The following is a 21,576-nucleotide window of genomic DNA, read 5'->3' as shown; positions in this document are numbered from 1 at the left end:
AGACTTCAATAAAGAGCGCAGAGAGAGAGAGGGCGAGACTTCAATAAAGAGTGCAGAGAGAGAGATGGCGAGACTTCAATAAAGAGCGCAGAGAGAGAGAGAGGGCGAGACTTCAATAAAGAGCGCAGAGAGAGAGAGGGCGAGACTTCAGTAAAGAGCGCAGAGAGAGAGATGGCGAGACTTCAATAAAGAGCGCAGAGAGAGACCGGGCGAGACTTCAATAAAGAGCGCAGAGAGAGAGAGGGCGAGACTTCAATAAAGAGCGCAGAGAGAGACAGGGCGAGACTTCAATGAAGAGCGCGGAGAGAGAGAGGACGAGACTTCAATAAAGAGCGCGGAGAGAGAGAGGGGGTGAGACTTCAATAAAGAGCGCAGAGAAAGAGGGCGAGACTTCAGTAAAGAGCGCAGAGAGAGAGAGGGTGAGACTTCAATAAAGAGCGCAGAGAGAGAGGGCAAGACTTCAATAAAGAGCGCAGAGAGAGAGGGCAAGACTTCAATCAAGAGCGCAGAGAGAGAGAGGCCGAGACTTCAATAAAGAGCGCAGAGAGAGAAAGAGGGCGAGACTTCAGTAAAGAGCGCAGAGAGAGAGAGGGAGAGACTTCAATAAAGAGCGCAGAGAGAGAGTGCGAGACTTCAATAAAGAGCGCAGAGAGAGAGAGGGCGAGACTTCAATGAAGAGCGCAGAGAGAGAAAGAGGGCGTGACTTCAGTAAAGAGCACAGAGAGAGAGAGGGCGAGACTTCAATAAAGAGCGCAGAGAGAGAGGGGGCGAGACTTCAGTAAAGAGCGCGGAGAGAGAGAGGGCGAGACTTCAGTAAAGAGCGCAGAGAGAGATAGGGCGAGACTTCAATAAAGAGCGCAGAGAGAGAGAGAGTGCGAGACTTCAATAAAGAGCGCAGAGAGAGAGAGAGAGGGCGAGACTTCAATAAAGAGCGCAGAGAGAGAGAGGGAGAGACTTCAATAAAGAGCGCAGAGAGAGAGTGCGAGACTTCAATAAAGAGCGCAGAGAGAGAGAGGGCGAGACTTCAATGAAGAGCGCAGAGAGAGAAAGAGGGCGTGACTTCAGTAAAGAGCACAGAGAGAGAGAGGGCGAGACTTCAATAAAGAGCGCAGAGAGAGAGGGGGCGAGACTTCAGTAAAGAGCGCGGAGAGAGAGAGGGCGAGACTTCAGTAAAGAGCGCAGAGAGAGATAGGGCGAGACTTCAATAAAGAGCGCAGAGAGAGAGAGAGTGCGAGACTTCAATAAAGAGCGCAGAGAGAGAGAGAGAGGGCGAGACTTCAATAAAGAGCGCAGAGAGAGAGAGGGCGAGATTTCAATAAAGAGAGCAGAGAGAGAGGGCGAGACTTCAATAAAGATCGCAGAGAGAGAGAGGGCGAGACTTCAATCAAGAGCGCCGAGAGGGAGAGACTTCAGTAAAGAGTGCGGAGAGAGAGAGGGTGAGACTTCAGTAAAGAGTGCGAAGAGAGAGAGGGTGAGACTTCAGTAAAGAGTGCGAAGAGAGAGAGGGCGAGACTTCAGTAAAGAGAGCGGAGAGATAGGGAGAGGGCGAGACTTCAATAAAGAGAGCGGAGTGAGAGAGGGCGAGACTTCAGTAAAGAGTGCAGAGAGAGAGAGGGCGAGACATCAGTAAAGAGCGCGGAGAGGGCGAGACTCCAGTAAAGAGCGCGGAGAGAGAGAGGGCGAGACTTCAGTAAAGAGTGCGGAGAGAGGATGGGACCTCAGTAAAGAGCGCGGAGAGGGCGAGACTTCAATAAAGTGTGACGAGAGAGAGGGCGTGACTTGAGTCAAGAGCGCGGAGAGAGAAGGTAAGACTTCAGTAAAGAGCGCGCGGAGAGAGAGTGCGAGACTTCAGTAAAGCGCGGAGTGCGAGACTTCAATAAAGAGCATGTAGAGAGAGAGGGCGTGACTTCAGTCGAGCAAAAGAACAAAGAAATGCACAGCACAGGAACAGGCCCTTCGGCCCTCCAAGCCCGTGCCGACCATGCTGCCCGACTAAACTACAATCTTCTACACTTCCTGGGTCCGTATCCCTCTATTCCCATCCTATTCATGTATTTGTCAAGATGCCCCTTAAATGTCAATATCGTCCCTGCTTCCACCACCTCCTCCGGTAGCGAGTTCCAGGCACCCACTACCCTCTGCGTAAAAAACTTGCCTCGTACATCTACTCTAAACCTTGCCCCTCTCACCTTAAACCTATGCCCCCTAGTAATTGACCCCTCTACCCTGGGGAAAAGCCTCTGACTATCCACTCTGTCTATGCCCCTCATAATTTTGTAGACCTCTATCAGGTCTCCCCTCAACCTCCTTCGTTCCAGTGAGAACAAACCGAGTTGATTCAACCGCTCCTCATAGCTAATGCCCTCCATACCAGGCAACATTCTGGTAAATCTCTTCTGCACCCTCTCTAAAGCCTCCACATCCTTCTGGTAGTGTGGCGACCAGAATTGAACACTATGCTCCAAGTGTGGCCTAACTAAGGTTCTATACAGCTGCAACATGACTTGCCAAATCTTATACTCAATGCCCCGGCCAATGAAGGCAAGCATGCCGTATGCCTTCTTGACTACCTTCTCCACCTGTGTTGCCCCTTTCAATGACCTGTGGACCTGTACTCCTAGATCTCTTTGACTTTCAATACTCTTGAGGGTTCTACCATTCACTGTATATTCACTAAAGAGCGCGGAGAGAGAAAGCAGTACTTCAGTAAAGAGCACGGGGAGAGAGAGAGAGGGCGAGAGTTCAGTAAAGAGCACGGAGAGAGGGGGCGAGACTTCAGTAAAAAGCGCGGAGAGAGAGAGGCGAGACTTCAATAAAGAGCGCAGAGAGAGAGAGGGCGAGACTTCAATAAAGAGCGCAAAGAGAGAGAGGGCGAGACTTCAATAAAGGGAGCAGAGAGAGAGAGGGCGAGACTTCAATAAAGAGCGCAGAGAGAGAGAGAGGGCGAGATTTCAATAAAGAGAGCAGAGAGAGAGGGCGAGACTTCAATAAAGATCGCAGAGAGAGAGAGGGCGAGACTTCAATAAAGAGCGCCGAGAGAGAGAGGGAGAGACTTCAGTAAAGAGTGCGGAGAGAGAGAGGGTGAGACTTCAGTAAAGAGTGCGAAGAGAGAGAGGACGAGACTTCAGTAAAGAGAGCGGAGAGATAGGGAGAGGGCGAGACTTCAATAAAGAGAGCGGAGTGAGAGAGGGCGAGACTTCAGTAAAGAGTGCAGAGAGAGAGAGAGCGAGACATCAGTAAAGAGCGCGGAGAGGGCGAGACTCCAGTAAAGAGCGCGGAGAGAGAGAGGGCGAGACTTCAGTAAAGAGTGCGGAGAGAGGATGGGACTTCAGTAAAGAGCGCGGAGAGGGCGAGACTTCAATAAAGTGTGACGAGAGAGAGGGCGTGACTTGAGTCAAGAGCGCGGAGAGAGAAGGTAAGACTTCAGTAAAGAGCGCGCGGAGAGAGAGTGCGAGACTTCAGTAAAGCGCGGAGTGCGAGACTTCAATAAAGAGCATGGAGAGAGAGAGGGCGTGACTTCAGTCGAGCAAAAGAACAAAGAAATGCACAGCACAGGAACAGACCCTTCGGCCCTCCAAGCCCGTGCCGACCATGCTGCCCGACTAAACTACAATCTTCTACACTTCCTGGGTCCGTATCCCTCTATTCCCATCCTATTCATGTATTTGTCAAGATGCCCCTTAAATGTCACTATCGTCCCTGCTTCCACCACCTCCTCCGGTAGCGAGTTCCAGGCACCCACTACCCTCTGTGTAAAAAACTTGCCTCGTACATCTACTCTAAACCTTGCCCCTCTCACCTTAAACCTATGCCCCCTAGTAATTGACCCCTCTACCCTGGGGAAAAGCCTCTGACTATCCACTCTGTCTATGCCCCTCATAATTTTGTAGACCTCTATCAGGTCTCCCCTCAACCTCCTTCGTTCCAGTGAGAACAAACCGAGTTTATTCAACCGCTCCTCATAGCTAATGCCCTCCATACCAGGCAACATTCTGGTAAATCTCTTCTGCACCCTCTCTAAAGCCTCCACATCCTTCTGGTAGTGTGGCGACCAGAATTGAACACTATGCTCCAAGTGTGGCCTAACTAAGGTTCTATACAGCTGCAACATGACTTGCCAATTCTTATACTCAATGCCCCGGCCAATGAAGGCAAGCATGCCGTATGCCTTCTTGACTACCTTCTCCACCTGTGTTGCCCCTTTCAATGACCTGTGGACCTGTACTCCTAGATCTCTTTGACTTTCAATACTCTTGAGGGTTCTACCATTCACTGTATATTCACTAAAGAGCGCGGAGAGAGAAAGCAGTACTTCAGTAAAGAGCACGGGGAGAGAGAGAGAGGGCGAGAGTTCAGTAAAAAGCGCGGAGAGAGAGAGGGCGAGACTTCAATAAAGAGCGCAGAGAGAGAGAGGGCGAGACTTCAATAAAGAGCGCAGAGAGAGAGAGGGCGAGACTTCAGTAAAGAGAGCAGAGCGAGAGAGGACGAGACTTCAGTAAAGAGCGCGGAGAGAGAGAGGGCGAGACTTCAATAAAGAGCGCAGAGAGAGGGCGAGACTTCAGTAAAGAGAGCAGAGAGAGAGAGAGGACGAGACTTCAGTAAAGAGCGCGGAGAGACGGGACGGGGTTAGGGTTAGGGACACCGCTATCGGGTAAGGCAGCTGTTTGTTTCAAAATTGAAAAAAACCCGGTAAAGTGACGCACATGAAACTTTAGTCTGATTGGCTGAAAGGCAGACTGGGCTAAATTTGAATATGTGTGGAGTTACTGATTTAAATACCAGTTTTGATTTGACTTAGATTACTATATTTAAGTTGATTTGAATTAGTATTTTTTAAAATATGACTTAAATAACTATTTTGGGTTAATTTAAATTACTATTTTTAAGTTGATTTAAATAACTTTTTAAATTTCAATTAAATAACTTTTGAATTTGTTGTCAGATCAAGAGGGATATATAGTCAGTCTAATTGAATAGTATACGGGGATTGGATTTAATCTGACACATAAACATCTTTCGAAAGTTTAATTTCAAAGGTTTAATTTAAAGGAATAAATCAAGACGTGGTCTGCTCCTCTTGCTCCATGTGGCAGGCTGGGAACAGTTCTAGTCGCCAGGGTCAGCATGTGTGCATGTAGTGTCTCCAGTTACAGCTCCTGGAAGCTTGGGTTTCAGAGCTGGAGCGGCGGATGGGGACATTGTGGGGCATCCGCGGGTCGGAGAGCATCGTGGATAGCATATATAGAGAGGTGGTCACACCTCAGGCTCAGACTCCGCAGGCAGGAAGGGACTGGGTGACCACCAGACCGAGCAAGAGAGCGAGGCAGGTAGTGCAGGAATCTCCTGTGGCCATGTACATGTTGGAATTCTTTTGAAGAGGTAACCAGTACAGTCGACAAGGGGGAGCCAGTCGATATGGTGTATTTGGACTTTCAGAAGGCGTTTGACAATGTCCTGCATAAGAGATTATTGTGCAAAATTAAAGCGCATGGGATTGGGAGAAATGTATTGAGGTGGATAGAAAACTGTTTTTGCAGATAGGAAACAAAGAGTAGAGATTAATGGGTCCTTTTCTGGGGTGGTTTAGCACAGGGCTAAATCGCTGGCTTTGAAAGCAGACCAAGGCAGGCCAGCAGCATGGTTCAATTCCCGTACCAGTCCCCCCCCCCCCAGAACAGGCGCCTGAATGTGGCGACTAGGGGCTTTTCACGGTAACTTCATTTGAAGCCTACTTGTGACAATAAGTGATTTTCATTTCATTTTTCAAATTGGCAGGCAGTAACCAGTGGGGTACCACAGAGATCGGTGCAGGGACCCCAGCTATTCACAATATAAATGATTTGGATGAGGGAACAAAACGTAACATCTCAAAGTTTGCAGATGATACCAAATTAGGTGGGAGGGTGAACTGTGACGAGGATGCAGGGATCCTACAGCAAGATCTGGACAGGTTGGGCGAGTGGGCAAACCAATGGCAGATGCAGTATAATTTGGATAAGTGGAGGTTATTCATTTCGGAAGCAAAAACAGGAAGGCAGGTTACTACCTGAATGGTTGTAAATTGGGAGAGGGGAGTGTGCAGGTGTGCAAAAGGTGTCCTTGTGCACCATTCGCTGAAGGTAAGCATGCAGGTGCAGCAGGTGGTAAAGAAGGCTAATGGTATGTTGGCCTTCATTGCAAGAGGTTTCGAGTACAGGAGCAGGGATGTGTTGCTGCAATTGTACAGGGCCTTGATGAGGCCACACTTGGAGTATTGTGTGCAGCTTTGGTCTCCTTTGAGGAAAGATGTTCTTGCTCTCGAGGGAGTGCAGCGAAGGTTTACCAGACTGATTCCAAAGATGGCGGTCCTGTCATATGAGGAGAAATTGACTAGGTTGGGGATGTTCTCACTCGAGTTCAGAAGAATGAGGGGGGATCTCATAGAGACGTATAAAATTCTAACAGGACTAGACAGGGTAGATGCAGGGAAGATGTTACCAATGATAGGTGTGTCCAGAACCAGGGGTCACAGCCTGAGGATTCAGGGTAAACCATTTCGGACAGAGATAAGGAGACACGTCTTCACCAAAGAGTGGTAAGCCTGTGGAATTCATTACCACAGGAAGTAGTTGATGCTAAAACTTTGAATATATTCAAGAGGCGGCTGGATATAGCACTTGGGGAGAATGGTATCAAAGGCTATGGGGAGAAAGCAGGATTAGGCTATTGAGTTGGATGATCAGCCATGATGGTGATGAATGGCGGAGCAGGCTCGAAGGGCAAAAAGGCCTCCTCCTGCTCCTATCATCTATGTATTTATGTATTTCTAAGTCTCCTCAAGAAGAGAACACGGGATTTGGACAGGCTGAGTTAGTGGACACATGCATGGCAGATGCAGTAAAATCTGGATAAATGTGAAGTGTAGCAAAAATAGGAAGGCAGATTATTTGAATGGGTGCAAATTATGAGAGGATGGTACTCAGTGAGACCTTTGTGTCCTTGTGCAATAATAATAATCACTTATTGTGACAAGTAGGCTTCAATGAAGTTACTGTGAAAAGCCCCTAGTCGCCATGTTCCGGAGCCTGTTCGGGGAGGCCAGTACGGGAATTGAACCCGCGCTGCTGGCCTTGTTCTGCATTCCAGGCCAGTTGTTCAGCCCACTGTGCTAAACCAATAGCAATTGAAAATAAGCGCGCAGGTACAGCAAGCAGTGAAGAAGGCAAATGGTATGTTGGCCCTCATAGCGAGAGGATTTAAGTGTAGGAATAGGGATGTTTTACTGCAATTGGATAGGGTATTGATGAGGCCACATCTGGAGTATTGTGTGCAGTTTTGGTGTCCTTATCTGAGGAAAGATGTTCTTCCAATGGAGGGAGTGCAGCGAAGGTTTACCAGGCTGATTCCTGGGATGGCGGGACTGTCATATGAGGAGAGATTAAATCGGTTAGGATTATATTCGTTGGAGTTTAGAAGAGCGAGAAGGGATCTCGTAGAAACTTGTAAAATTCTAACCGGATTAGACAGGGTAGATTCAAAAAGAATGTTCCCAATGATGAGGAATCCAGAACTAGAGGTCATAGTTTGAGGATAAGGGGTAAACCTTTTAGGACTGAGGTAAGGAGAAATTTCTTCACCCAGAGAGTGGTGAATCTGTGGAATTCGCTACCACAAAGTAATTGAAGCCAAAATGTTGTGTAATTTCAGTAAGGAATTAGATATAGCTCTTGGGGCTAAATGGATAAGAAGGCAAGGTTGGGTCAGGGTATTGAACTTGATGATTAGCCATGATCATAATGAATAGCGGAGCAGGTTCGAAGGGTCGAATGGCCTCCTGCTTCTGTTTTCTATGTATGTTTCTATGTTTTCTCCCAGCATCCACTCTATAAAGTCCATAAGACCACAAGACATAGGAGCAGAATTAGGCCACTCGGCCCATCGAGTCTGCTCCGCCATTCAATCATGGCTGATATTTTCTCATCCCCATTCTCCTGCCTTCTCCCCATAACCCCTGCTCCCCATATTCATCAAGAATCTATCTATCTCTGTCTTAAAGACACTCAGTGATTTGGCCTCCACAGCCTTCTGCGGCAAAGAGTTCCACAGATTCACCACCCTCTGGCTGAAGAAATTCCTCATCTCTGTTTTAAAGGATCGTCCCTTTAGTCTGAGATTGTGCCCTCTGGTTCTAGTTTTTCCTCCAAGTGGAAACATCCTCTCCACATCCACTCTATCCAGGCCTTGCAGTATCCTGTAAGTTTCAATAAGATCCCCTCCCTCATCTTTCTGAACTCCGAGTACAGACCTAGAGTCCTCAACCGTTCCTCGTACGACAAGCTCTTCATTCTAGGAGTCATTCTTGTGAACCTCCTCTGGACCCTTTCCAAGGCCAGCACATCCTTCCTTATAGTTGGGCCAGCACATCCTTCCTATAGTTAGATTCAGGCTGGACAAAGGTGTTTGTTTGTGTGAGGGTTGGTTCAGTTCTGACTGTCTCTATTGTGCTTCGAGAGGGCTATGGGGTGAAGAGTAAACACACCAGCAGTGGTTGCTTTGCAACTGGGGTCTTGTAAGATAGAGGAGCTTTTAAGTTTTAGTTTAGTTAATTTGCTTGCAGTTAAGATAGGTAGTGAGAAAGAAGGCAGTTCTCACAGTTCGGGTAGAAGCAGTTGATTTTAGAAGGCTGAAGAGGGAACATCTCTCTCAGCCTTTTAGAAAAAATGCCATACTATGGAGGAATGGTTATGAAAACAAATGCTGGAAATCCAGCTAGTTAAGGAAACTAGAGAGGAGAGGAGAAGTTTCTCAAAAGTCTGGGAGTTAATGGAACAGAGAAACTGGGGGCCAGAACAGATTGCTGTTCAGTAAAAGAGTTGAAAAGGCATTGGATCATCAGAGACCAGAATGAGATCTTCAGCGGTGCTAATGTTTGAGAGAAAGTACTACAGTTTGGGAGACATTATTTGAAATAATTGTGGAAGTCAGTGGCTGGACCTCGGAGTTTGTGTGAAAGCTCTGAAAGGAGAGGCGTAAAACCTGAAAGCGAAACCTAGATGGAAGCAGCAGAGGGAAAGCATAATTTAGAAGATGATTTGAAATTGTGACTTTTGAAAGCGGAATTTGAAATCATATATCCAGCTCTCTTTTGAAACCGCCAATGGAATCCATCTCCCTCACTCTCTCAGGCAGCGCATTCTAAATCTCAACAACTCTGAGTAAAGAGGTTTCTCCTCATCTCACTCCGAGCTCTCTTGCTGACCATCTTGAAATTGTGACCCCTTGTCACTGACATACTAACCAGTGGAACAGAAGATCCTTCTTTACCCTGTCAAAATTGTTCAGAATTTTGAACACCTCAATGAGGTTGCCTCTTAATCTTCTCTGCTCCAAGGAGAACGAGCCCAATTTCTCCAATCTTTCTTGGACCTAAAATTCCTGGTATAATTCTAGTAAATCTCTCTGCACTCTCTCCAGGTCTTTAACATCCTTCCTTAAATAAGGTGCCCAGGACTGAGCACAATACTCAAAATGTGGTCTGACCAATGATTTGTAGAGGTGTAGCATCACTTCCTTGCTTTTATAAACCCAAGGATGCTATATAAGTCTTAACAACTGTTTCAACTTGCCTGGCCACCTTCAGAGAATTATGCACTTGAACCCCAAGGACCCTCTGCTCCTGTACTCCCCTCAAAGTTGTTCCATTGAGCCTGTATTGCCTTCCCATGTTTCTTCTACCAAAATGCATTACCTCCCATTTCGCTGCGTTGAAGTTCATCTGCCAGGTGTCTGCCCATTTGGCCAACTTGTCAATGTCCTTCTGAAGTCGCTCAGCGTCATCTTCACAATTCACTATTCTCCCTCGCTTCGTATCATCTGCAAATTTAGAAATTTTGCCCTGAACACCCACTTCTAAATCGTTTACATAAATCGGAAAAGGCAAGGGTTCCAATACTGAGCCCTGGGGAACACCACTTTCAACTCGTCTCCAGTCAGAAATATCCATCTATACCTTCCCTCTGTTTCCATCTCTTAGCCAACTTCTAATCAATGCTACCAAGGACCCTTCAATCCCAAACATTTTTAATTTGCTAACTAACGTGCCATGTGGCTTTCTGAAAGTCCAAATATAGAACAGCACGAGCTTCATCCACTTCCTATGTCACCTCGTCAAAGAACTCAATTAAATTTGTCAGACATGGCCGACCCTTAACAAAGCCATGTTGACTGTCTGGTATTAACTTATTTTTGTCTAAGTGTATATTTATCTCATCCCGTATTCTGGCCTCCATCAGTTTTCCCCACTATTTCAAGCTGACAGGTCGGTAGTTTCCTGGGTTATCCTTTGCCCCTTTCTTAAACAACGTCGTCACATTTGCAATCCTCCAGTCCCCCAGGACTAATGCTGTGTTCAGAGAGGCATGGAAAATTTCTGTCAACGGCTCCGCAATATGCTCCCTTACCCCTCTCGGCAATCTAGGATGCGTCCCATCCGGGCCTGGCGACTTCTCTACCTGGAGTTCTGCAAGCCTTGTTAGCACCTTTTCTTTATCACATTACTGTTCAGTTACTCAACACCCACATTTTCAACTGGGCTATTGTCACCATCTTCTAATTTAATAAAGACAGATGCAAAGTACTCATTTAGTATCACTGCCATACCCTCCGCTTCAGTGAGCAGTTTACCCTGCTTTTCCCTTATGGGCCGCACTTCATCCTTCACTAATCTTTTACAATTAATATGCTTGAAGAACATTTTGCTATTTGTTTTAGCACAGCCTACAATCTTTCATCATGCTTCCTCTTAGCCTTCCTTATTCCAGCCTTAGCCTCTCGTCTGCATTTGAGATAGTTGTAGAATTATGGAATTCCTGCAGCACAGAAGCAGGCCATTCAGCCCATCGGGTCTGCATTGGCACTCTGAAAGAGCACCCAACCCAGGCCCACTCCCCCCACCCTATCCCCATAACCCCACCTAACCGGTACATTCCTAGACATGAAGGGGCAATTTTATCATGGTCAGTCAACCTAACCGGCACACTTTGGACTGTGGGAGGAAGTCGAAGCACCCGGTTTTGACAACTCGCATCCAGAGATTTTTTTTTAAAGAGCTGCAGAATGTGGCCCGTCACACCTAATCCACTGGAAGTCATTCAAAACTTGGAATGGGGTCTGAGGTGAAAGGTGTAATACTCTACCTGATTTCTATTGCTATTATTATTTTGGTATGCAGCACATGCTTTTTTTTCTTATTTTATCATCAGTAACTTTAGTCATCCAAACTACTCTCGCTTTGGATACCCTGTATTTATTTGTCGTGGTACGTACCTAGCTTGCACCCTATTCATCTCTCCTTTGAAAGTCTCACATTTTTCATCCATCAAAATGTGTTTGCAATCAACCTGCTCCAATTCAACTTGGGATCTTAGTCCATGACTGATTTTTATCCTTTTCCAATTTAATATTGAATCGTATTATATTATGATCGCTACTTCCCAACAGCTCCCCCATTCTGACGTTCTCCACCTGGCCAGCTTCATTTCCTAGGACTAGATCCAGCACAGCTTGCTCCCTGGTAGGATTGGAAAAGGGCGGCACGGTAGCACAGTGGTTAGCACTGTTGCCTCACAGCGCCCGGATCCCAGGTTCGATTCCCGGCTTGGGTCACTGTCTGTACGGAGTCTGCACTTTCTCCCTGTGTCTGCTTGGGTTTCCTCCGGGTGCTCCGGTTTCCTCCCACAAGTCCCGAAAGTCCTGTAAGTTGAATTGGACATTCTGAATTCTCCCTCAGTGTACCCGAACAAGCGCCAGAGTGTGGCGACTAGGGGCTTTTCACAGTAACTTCGTTGCAGTGTTAATGTAAACCTACTTGTGACATTAATAAAGATTAAATGTACTGTTCCAGAAAGTTCTCCTGCATACACTGCAATAATTACTCTCCTTCCGTCCCCCACACTCTACCCATTTCCCAATCTACTGTGGGTAATTGAACCCCCAACTATCTCAAATCTACTTGCCCTGCAGGATTCCATAACCTGCTGACAAATGCTCTCTTCCACTTCCTCCCCACTATTTGTAGGTCTATAGTAAATACCAAACAAGCTCACCGCTCCCTTCCTGTTTCTCACCTCCAACCATAGAGATTCTAATTCAGGAACTGCATCTCGTTCAAGAGCTCTGATACTATCTTTGATCAAAGCTGCTACTCCACCTCCCTTTTTACCCATTCTGTTACCGCTATAAACCTTATAACCCGGATGTCAAGTATCCAGTCCTGTTCTGGCTTGTGCCACGTTTCTGTCAATGTGACTGTATCATATCCCCCAGAGCAACTTCTGCTTCCAGTTCCCCAGTGTTGTTCACTATACTCCGTGCATTTACATACATGCAACTTAACCCTGCCCTTACCTCTTTCTTGCCCTTTGGGAGACGACCATTTCTTTGTTCACTCTCAACATTCGAGCCTCCTCTCACTTCCTCTTCCCTATTCCCCATCTCTCTTTTGCCCTCACCGGTACCTATAAAACTAGTCCATCCACTCCCCTGCCATACAAGTTTAAATCAACCCCCACATCACGATTTACTCTCTCCGCCAGGTGATTGGTTCCATTTCAGCTCAGATGAAGCCCATCTTGTCTAAACCACTTTCTCCTTTCCCAAAACTGATCGCAATGACACAGAAACCTAAACCTCTTCCTTCGACACCATCCCTCAAGCCATGCTTTACCTCCCTGACCTGCCTTTGCCTAAAAGATAAACCTGGTGGCACACGTAGTATTTCTGAGAGTTCTACCCTGGAGGTCCTACCTTTCAACCTACTCCCGAACTGAAACTGGCCCTGCAAGACCTCAAAACTGTCCTTTCCTTTGTTGTTGGTTCCCACATGAATGACAATCTCTGGTTGTTCACCCTCCCTTTCCAGAAGGTTGTCCAGCCACTCTGTTAAGTCCCGAGCCCTTGCACCCGGGAGGCAACAGACCATACGGGACTCATGATCCTGGCTGCAGACCAGACTGACTATTCCTTGAACTACTCGCTACTGCCACCTTTCTAATCTGTCTATCAGCCTCTCACTTTTCTCAGAATAGCTTAAAGCACCATGGTACTGTGGTTTTCCCTCGAGTCATCTCTGCCTGATTCAGCCGTGTTGCTAACTTCATAGGCATCTAAAATTTCATACTGTTAGACAGCTCCAAGGATTTCCAGTTTCCTTGACCTACTGTCTCTTTTCCTTTCAATGAATGGTCACCCACTCTCCTGCCATCCTACACTCCGCCTTGCCTGCCTATCACGATGTGGAGTGACCACCCTCTGGTACAAATGTTCCAGAAACCCCTCCCCCTCTTCTACGATGCGCAGTGTAGAGAGTCGCTGATCCAAATCAGCCACATGTTGTTCAAGAACTGCTATCCTCCGGCACTTCTTACAGATATGACTGCCCGGATGTCTTGTGGATCCAAAACCTCCAACATCATGCATGTCACACACATCACAAGCTTTCCCAGTGACCCTGCCATCTTTACTGATCAAAGTAGCCACAATACCATAGGGGAGGAATTCCTGGAGTGTTGTATACAGTTTTCTGGACCAATAAGTTGAGGAACCAATTAGAGAACAGACCATCCTAGACTGGGTACTGTGTAATGAGAATGCAATCATTGCAATCTAGATGTTCGATCCCATTTCTGACTAAAGGGGACCTACATTTGTGTTCACCAATTTGTTTCTCTTCATCTCCCTAGAGGACCAATACTTGCTCCAGTTACTCTCCTTTTTAAGTACTTGAAGAGGGAGTTCACCTCTTAAAACTGAATCGTCAGCATGCCACTAGAGTAGTTTTACATAATTTGTTTTATTAAGGATTGAGATGAATTATAGGACTGTGTAATCATTATTAACCATTAAACTTGTATTTTTAGGACATAGCAGTAATAAATAATCAAATGGGATTTAGGATAGCTCACTTGACCAAAAGGACATTACTTCTGACATCTTGTCTTTGTGAAACAATTCAGGGTGCTGGTTCTGTTGTTCTGTTTCTCACAAACAGTCAGCACGGGCTGCTGGGATTGTACACAGCTGTCAGGATGAGGATCAATCATGCGCTGCTTGCGATTCTATTGGGTGAAGTTTAAACACTGCTTGCAATTCTATTGGATAAGTTTAAAAGTAGCAACTTCAGGGATTGGATCCCATCCAACTGGGGTGGGCTATTGATTTTTGAACGTTGTGTAATTATTGTGTTCGGGTCTTTGTTCGGCAGAACAGGTCTTGGCCGATATCCTGTCTGCTGTCTGTGTACACGCAACAAGCTTGATTAAATAGCCATCTTATCCAGGTTGTGGTGTTTTGTTCCTCTCTGTACTGAGCTGAGCCACAGGGAATAACCCCACGTGGAAGCTGACTCAGTACACAGATCTTGAAACCGCTCCAACATCAGTACTTGTAGAAGTGTTTACTGTCTGCTTTTATATTTCTGTCCAGGAGTTTATGTTTGCAATTGGTATAATAGTGTGACCAGCAGCAACTGTCTAATTTCTAACCTGCTTGTGTCTTCCTGAAGTTGCATATAGTCCTGTGAAATTCCCATATTTGTGTCATTGACACATTTTGATTTGTGCACTGGACCCAAGTTCAAATGAATTTTCATGTTTGGAGAACAAAAATCGACCCAGACCTCTCAAGATTCACCACTTCCAGTCCCTCAGCCAACTTCCTAACCTTGTTGCAACATTTCCTATTGAACCAAACCTTTATCAAATGCCAGGTGCACTTGCATTTTATAAGTTATTGCCCAAATTTGTGTCCCAGTGTTCATAGTCAACCAGCTGCTTGTTCATTGGGCTAGAGCTGGTCACTTTGTAATTGCTTCGATTTGCTGTTTATTCAAAACAAGGATGAATGATTTTCACTTCATTTTAGGTATATATTTCACTTGGCTTCAATCAAACTGAAATCGACAACTTTGTTGTTGGTCCTGCATTTCTTGCATGGGGCCGTATGGGGAATATGCATAGCTGGGCAGGACCATTGCCAAATTCCTGGAAAAAAAATCAATTGAATCTGCAGGTAACAATCCGCATTGCTAATCTAGTGATGTTTTTAGAATGTACGTTTATCTTTGAGCTGCTAATTACTTCCAAAGATATTATGGATTAAAGTACTATGGTATATGCTCCAAAATAGCCATATTTGCTGTCTCGTATATGTTAAATCCTAACAAACGGCTATTACAAATTATTGGCTTAATTGGATTTGTTTATTGTCACGTGTACCGAGGTAGAGTGAAAAGTATTTTTTCTGCGAGCAGCTCAACAGATCATTAAGTACATGGGTAGAAAAGGGAATAAAAGAAAATACACGAGGGCAAGACAAGGTACACAATGTAACTACATAAGCACCGGCATCGGATGAAGCATACAGGGTGTAGTGTTAATGAAGTCAGTCCATAAGAGGGTCATTTAGGAGTCTGGTAACAGCGGGGAAGAAGCTGTTTTTGAGTCTGTTCGTGCGTGTTCTCAGACTTCTGTATCTCCTGCCCGATGGGAGAAGTTGGACAACCAACAGTAGCACACAGAGCAAGCAACTAAAGAAAACCATGAAAGGTTATTTTTTTTAAAAGAATGGAAATAACCTGGGAATGATTCACTGGCTTCAATCAGCCAGGCGAGTTCAGGTGACTTCTGACCAATTTGTCGTTTCTTTTGATTACAGCTTTTGTAACCTGATTCCTTTTAGACTCCATGTTACCTAATGACATGCGATATACTTTTGTTACAATCGTGTCATACCAATGGGCTTGAATTTGGGGCATGCCCTAATTCAGGAGAGGATATGAAGCTCACTCATGCTTGAGGTTACATTGTCAACCCGATATTAGTGCATGAAACGCACTCTGTGAAAGGCTGAGCACTGCTAGGGAGTGCAGGAGGAGGGCAGGCGCCAAGGAAAGGGAGCGTGTGGGCTGGCACCCATTGTGTTCCCTGGGGGACAGCTGTTGTGGAGTTGTCTCAGAAAGCTGCAGACCTGTTTTTTTAAAAATAAATCAGCGAAAAATCTATGTCATTGTCTAGGTGGTGTAAGCATATGCAGACCCCGGCCCATTTGTTAATTTTATTTGGGCTCTGACTTTCATGGGTCGAGGTTGCTACTTAAACGTAAAGGCCGCCTGTCAGTTGGCCTGCCCACTGACCATAAAAGCAGACGGGCAACGTAAAATCTCAGCCAATTGCCGTTTAATTCATTGAAATTGACTTCTTGATTGTTGTTGGATACTTTTCTGACTTGCCTGCTGGCTGAAATATAGCACGAGGGCGCAATGGCATCAGGACACATGCCTGAAGTAGTCTTGTGTGATTTTACGTGCTTCTGGGTCACGCGTGCACCCACCCATGCCACATAAAATTCAGACTCAGGAAAACAGTGGTAGTTTTAAGTGATCTATATTTGTATTGTTAAATATTAGAAATAAGGTATGGATTTAAGTGGGTTTAATTTAATATTTTTGTGATGAACCTGGAGATGGATTCATTTTTTAAAGAAAATATTTTATTAAGGCATTTATAATTTTCACATTTTAAACAAAGAGATCCAACACACAAAAAGTCCCATAATAACATACCCATCACCTCCCAAGCAAAACCCCTATCTTGGTCCATGTACCTACTCCATCCCACGGTTCTCCCTTCATTAGATTTCTTACCCTTATTCGTCACATCCCCCCCCCCCCCCCCCCCCCCCCCAGTGGTTTATCTTAAAAACCATGCTGACGGTCAATTTTCCTTATGGAAGTCGATGAACGGTTGCCACTTCCGAGCGAACCCCTCTAGTGAACCCCTTAAGGAGAACTTAATTTTCTCTACCCTAAGAAACCCTGCCATGTCACTGACCCAAACACCTAACTTTGGAGGATCCAAGTCCTCCCATCCCAACAGAATCCACCTCCGGGCCACCTGGGAGGCAAAGGCCAAAACATCAGCCTCTCTTCCCCTTCCCCTCTCCGGGCTCCCGGATCTTCCGACACTCCAAATATTGCCAGCTCTGGACTCTGAGTCACCCTCCCTTCCAGGACCTCTGACATGACATCTGAGAATCCCTGTCAAAATCCCCTCAGCCTCGGACAAGCCCAAAACATATGCACATGGTTCACAGGACTTTCTCCACACCGCCCACATCTGCCCTCCACCTCCTCAAAAAACCTGCTCATCCGGGCCACAGTCATATGAGCCCTGTGGATCACCTTGAATTGGATCAGCCTAAGCCTGCCACATGATGAGGATGTATTGACTCCTCTTAGAGCCTCCTCCCACAACCCGACTTCCAACTCCTCTCCCAACTCTTCCTTCCACTTCCTCGTCACCACCTCTGTTGGAACCCCTTCCCACTCCCATCAGTTCCTTATATATTTCCGAGACCCTCCCCTCCCCGACCTCTGTTTTTGACATCACCTTATCCTGTAGCTGGGAGACGAGGGAAGCCCAGGACCTGCCTCCGGACAAAATCCCACACTTGTAAGTACCGGAACTTCAACTTCTCCTCTAGCTTCTCCAAACTCGGGAAACTCCCCTCAATGAAAAGATCTCAAAATCTCTCGATCCCTGCCCGCTGCCACCTCCTAAAGCCTTGTCCAACCTCCCCAGAGTGAACCATAAGAAGAACATAAGAACTAGAAGCAGGAGTCGGCCATCTGGCCCCTCGAGCCTGCTTCGCCATTCAATGAGATCATGGCTGATCTTTTGTGGACTCAGCTCCATTTTCCGGCCCAAACACCATAACCCTTAATCCCTTTATTCTTCAAAAAACTATCTATCTTTATCTTAAAAACATTTAATGAAGGAGCCTCAACTGCTTCACTGGGCAAGGAATTCCATAGATTCACAACCCTTTGCATGAAGAAGTTCCTCCTAAACTCAGTCCTAAATCTACTTCCCCTTATTTTGAGGCTATGCCCCCTAGTTCTGCTTTCACCTGCCAGTGGAAACAACCTGCCCGCATCTATCCTATCTATTCCCTTCATAATCTTATATGTTTCTATAAGATCCCCCCTCATCCTTCTAAATTCCAACGAATACAGTCCCAGTCTACTCAACCTCTCCTCGTAATCCAACCCCTTCAGATCTGGGATTAACCTAGTGAATCTCCTCTGCACACCCTCCAGTGCCAGTACATTCTTTCTCAGGTAAGGAGACCAAAACTGAACACACTACTCCAGGTGTGGCGTCACTAACACCTTATACAATTGCAGCATAACCTCCCTAGTCTTAAAGTCCATCCCTCTAGCAATGAAAGACAAAATTCCATTCGCCGCCTTAATCACCTGTTGCACCTGCAACCAACTTTTTGGGACTCGTGCACTAGCACACCCAGGTCTCTCTGCACAGCAGCATGTTTTAATATTTTATCTTTTAAATAATAATCCCTTTTGGTCTTATTCCTACCAAAATGAATAACCTCACATTTGTCAACATTGTATTCCATCTGCCAGACCCTAGCCCATTCATTTAACCTATCCAAATCCCTCTGCAGACTTCCAGTATCCTCTGCACTTTTTGCTTTACCACTCATCCTAGTGTCGTCTGCAAACGTGGACACATTGCTCTTGGTCCCCAACTCCAAATCATCTATGTAAATTGTGGACCCAACACTGATCCCTGAGGGACACCACTAGCTACTGATTGCCAACCAGAGAAACACCCATTAATCCCCACTCTTTGCTTTCTATTAATTAACCAATCCTCTATCCATGCTGCCACTTTACCCTTAATGCCATGCATCTTTATCTTATGCAGCAACCTTTTGTGTGGCACCTTGTCATAGGCTTTCTGGAATTCCAGATATACCACATCCATTGGCTCCCCGTTATCTACCGCTCTGGTAATGTCCTCAAAAAATTCCACTATATTAGTTAGGCACGACCTGCCCTTTATGAACCCATGCTGCGTCTGCCCAATGGGACAATTTCCATCCAGATGCCTCGCTATCTCTTCCTTGATGATAGATTCCAGCATCTTCCCTACTACCGAAGTTAAGTTCACTGGCCTATAATTACCCACTTTCTGCCTACCTCCTTTTTTAAACAGTGGTGTCACGTTTGCTAATTTCCAATCCGCCAGGACCACCCCAGAGTCTAGTGAGTTTGGGTAAATTATCACTAGTGCATTTGCAATTTCCCTAGCCATCTCTTTTAGCACTCTGGGATGCATTCCATCAGGGCCAGGAGACTTGTCTACCTTTAGCCCCATTAGCTTCCCCATCACAACCTCCTTCGTGATAACAGTCATCTCTAGGTCCTCACCTGTCACAGCCTCTTTTCTGTCAGTCACTGGCATGTTATTTATGTCTTCCACTGTGAAGAACGACCCAAAAAACCTGTTCAGTTCCTCAGCCATTTCCTCATCTCCCATTATTAAATCTCCCTTATCATCCTCTAAAGGACCAATATTTACCTTAGTCACTCTTTTTTGTTTTATATATTTGTAGAAACTTTTACTATCTGTTTTTATATTCTGAGCAAGTTTACTCTCATAATCTATCTTACTCTTTATAGCTTTTTTAGTAGCTTTCTGTTGCCCCCTAAAGATTTCCCAGTCCTCTCAGAATAGTACTCCCAGAATAGTAAGGCGAAAAAGTCACTGATAGGAGTAGTCTATCAGTCCTCTAGTCTCCCACTAATCTTTGCCACTTTGTATGCTTTTTCCTTCAATTTGATACTGTCCCTTATTTCCTTAGGTATCCACGGTCGATTTTCCCTCTTTCTACCGTCCTTCCTTTTTGTTGGTATAATCCTTTGCTGAGCACTGTGAAAAATCGCTTGGAAGGTTCTCCACTGTTCCTCAACTGTTTCACCATAAAGTCTTTGCTCCCAGTCTACCTTAGCTAGTTCCTCTCTCATTCCATTGTAACCTCCTTTGTTTAAGCACAAAACACTAGTGTTTGATTTTACCTTCTCACCCTCCATCTGTATTTTAAATTCCACCATATTGTGATCGCTCCTTCCGAGAGGATCCCTAACTATGAGATCATTAATCAATCCTGTCTCATTACACAGGGCCAGATCTAGGACCACTTGTTCCCTCGTAGGTTCTATTACATGCTGCTCTAGGAAACTTCCGGATACATTCTATAAACTCCTCCTCGAGGCTGCCTTGACCGACCTGGTTAAACCAATCGACATGTGGATTAAAATCCCCCATGATAACTGCTGTACCATTTCTACATGCATCAGTTATTTCTTTGTTTATTGCCTGCCCCACCATAATTTTACTATTTGGTGGCGTATAGACTACTCCTATCAATTACTTTTTCGCCTTACTATTCCTGATTTCCGCCCAAATGGATTCAACCTTATCCTCCACAGCACCGATGTCACCCCTTACTATTGCCCGGATGTCATCCTTAAATAACAGAGCTACACCACCTCCCTTACCATCCACTCTGTCCTTCCAAATAGTTTGATACCCTCGGATATTTAACTCCCAGTCATGACCATCCTTTAACCATGTTTCAGTAATGGCCACTAAATCATAGTCATTCACGATGATTTGCGCCATCAACTCATTTACCTTATTCCGAATACTACGAGCATTCAGGTAAAGTACACTTATGTTGGCTTTTATACCTCTGTTTTGAATCTTAACACCTCGATCAGTAACCTCTCCTAAGGTATATTTCCTCTTAACTTTTCTCCTAATTTTCCTTTTCGTTGAACCCATATCTTCATGTAACAACCTGCCGTGTCGCTTACCATTTATGTTTTTACTTCCCGTTTTATTCCTTTTAGTATTACTGGGCCTATTCACGGAGCTCCCCTCAGTTACTGTACCTTGTACTGTTGCCATTTTTGACTTCTCTGCCTTACACTTTCCCCCTTACTGCCTTTCGTATCTGTCCCTGTTTTACTACCTTCCGACTTCCTGCATTGGTTCCCATCCCCCTGTCACATTAGTTTAAACAGTTCCAGTCCTGCCCAGGTGCAGACCGTCCGGTTTGTACTGCTCCTACCTCCCCCAGAACTGGTTCCAATGCCCCAGGAATTTGAATCCCTCCCACTTGCATCATCTCTCCAGCCACGCATTCATCCTATCAATCCTGACATTCCTACTCTGACTAGGTCATAGCACAGGTAGCAATCCTGAGATTACTGCCTTTGAGGTTGTATTTTTTAGTTTAACTCCTAACTCCCTGAATTCAGCTTGGACCTCGTCCCGTATTTTACCTATATCGTTGGTGCCTATGTGCACCACGACAGCTGGCTGTTCACCCACCCCCCCCATGAATGTCCTGCAGCCGCTCCGAGACATCCTTGGCCCTTGCACCAGGGAGGCAACATTCCATCCTGGAGTCTCTATTGCATCCACAGAACCACCTGTCTATTCCCCTTACAATTGAGTCCCCTATCACTATAGTCCTGCCATTCTTCCTGCCCTGCTGTGCAGCAGAGCCAGCCACGGTGCCATGAACCTGGCTGCTGCTGCCTTCCCCTGGTGAGCCATCTCCCTCAACAGTATCCAAAGCGGTATATCTGTTTTGCAGGGAGATGACAGCACTGGACACCTGCAATGCCTTCCTACTCTTGCTCTGTCTTTTGGTCACCCATTTTCT

The 21,576-nt window shown here is 45.8% G+C and overlaps 1 protein-coding gene across 1 annotated transcript in view; it reads left to right on the top strand.

Annotated features, from left to right (window-relative positions):
- Positions 1-20,482, top strand: part of LOC140405559 (alpha-N-acetylglucosaminidase-like) — a 45,374-nt gene extending 24,892 nt beyond the window's left edge. Inside the window, exons 3-4 of the mRNA XM_072494121.1 lie at positions 14,899-15,045; positions 19,705-20,482. Of these exons, the coding sequence (XP_072350222.1) occupies positions 14,899-15,045; positions 19,705-19,758 (201 nt within the window). The 3' untranslated portion in view covers positions 19,759-20,482. The remainder of the gene's footprint in view (positions 1-14,898; positions 15,046-19,704) is intronic.
- Positions 20,483-21,576: the final 1,094 nt, after the last annotated feature.

This window comes from Scyliorhinus torazame, unplaced genomic scaffold (genome assembly GCF_047496885.1).
Source record: "Scyliorhinus torazame isolate Kashiwa2021f unplaced genomic scaffold, sScyTor2.1 scaffold_58, whole genome shotgun sequence".
NCBI classification, from domain to species: Eukaryota; Metazoa; Chordata; class Chondrichthyes; order Carcharhiniformes; family Scyliorhinidae; genus Scyliorhinus; species Scyliorhinus torazame.
This window is presented reverse-complemented; position numbering and strand designations above follow the sequence as displayed.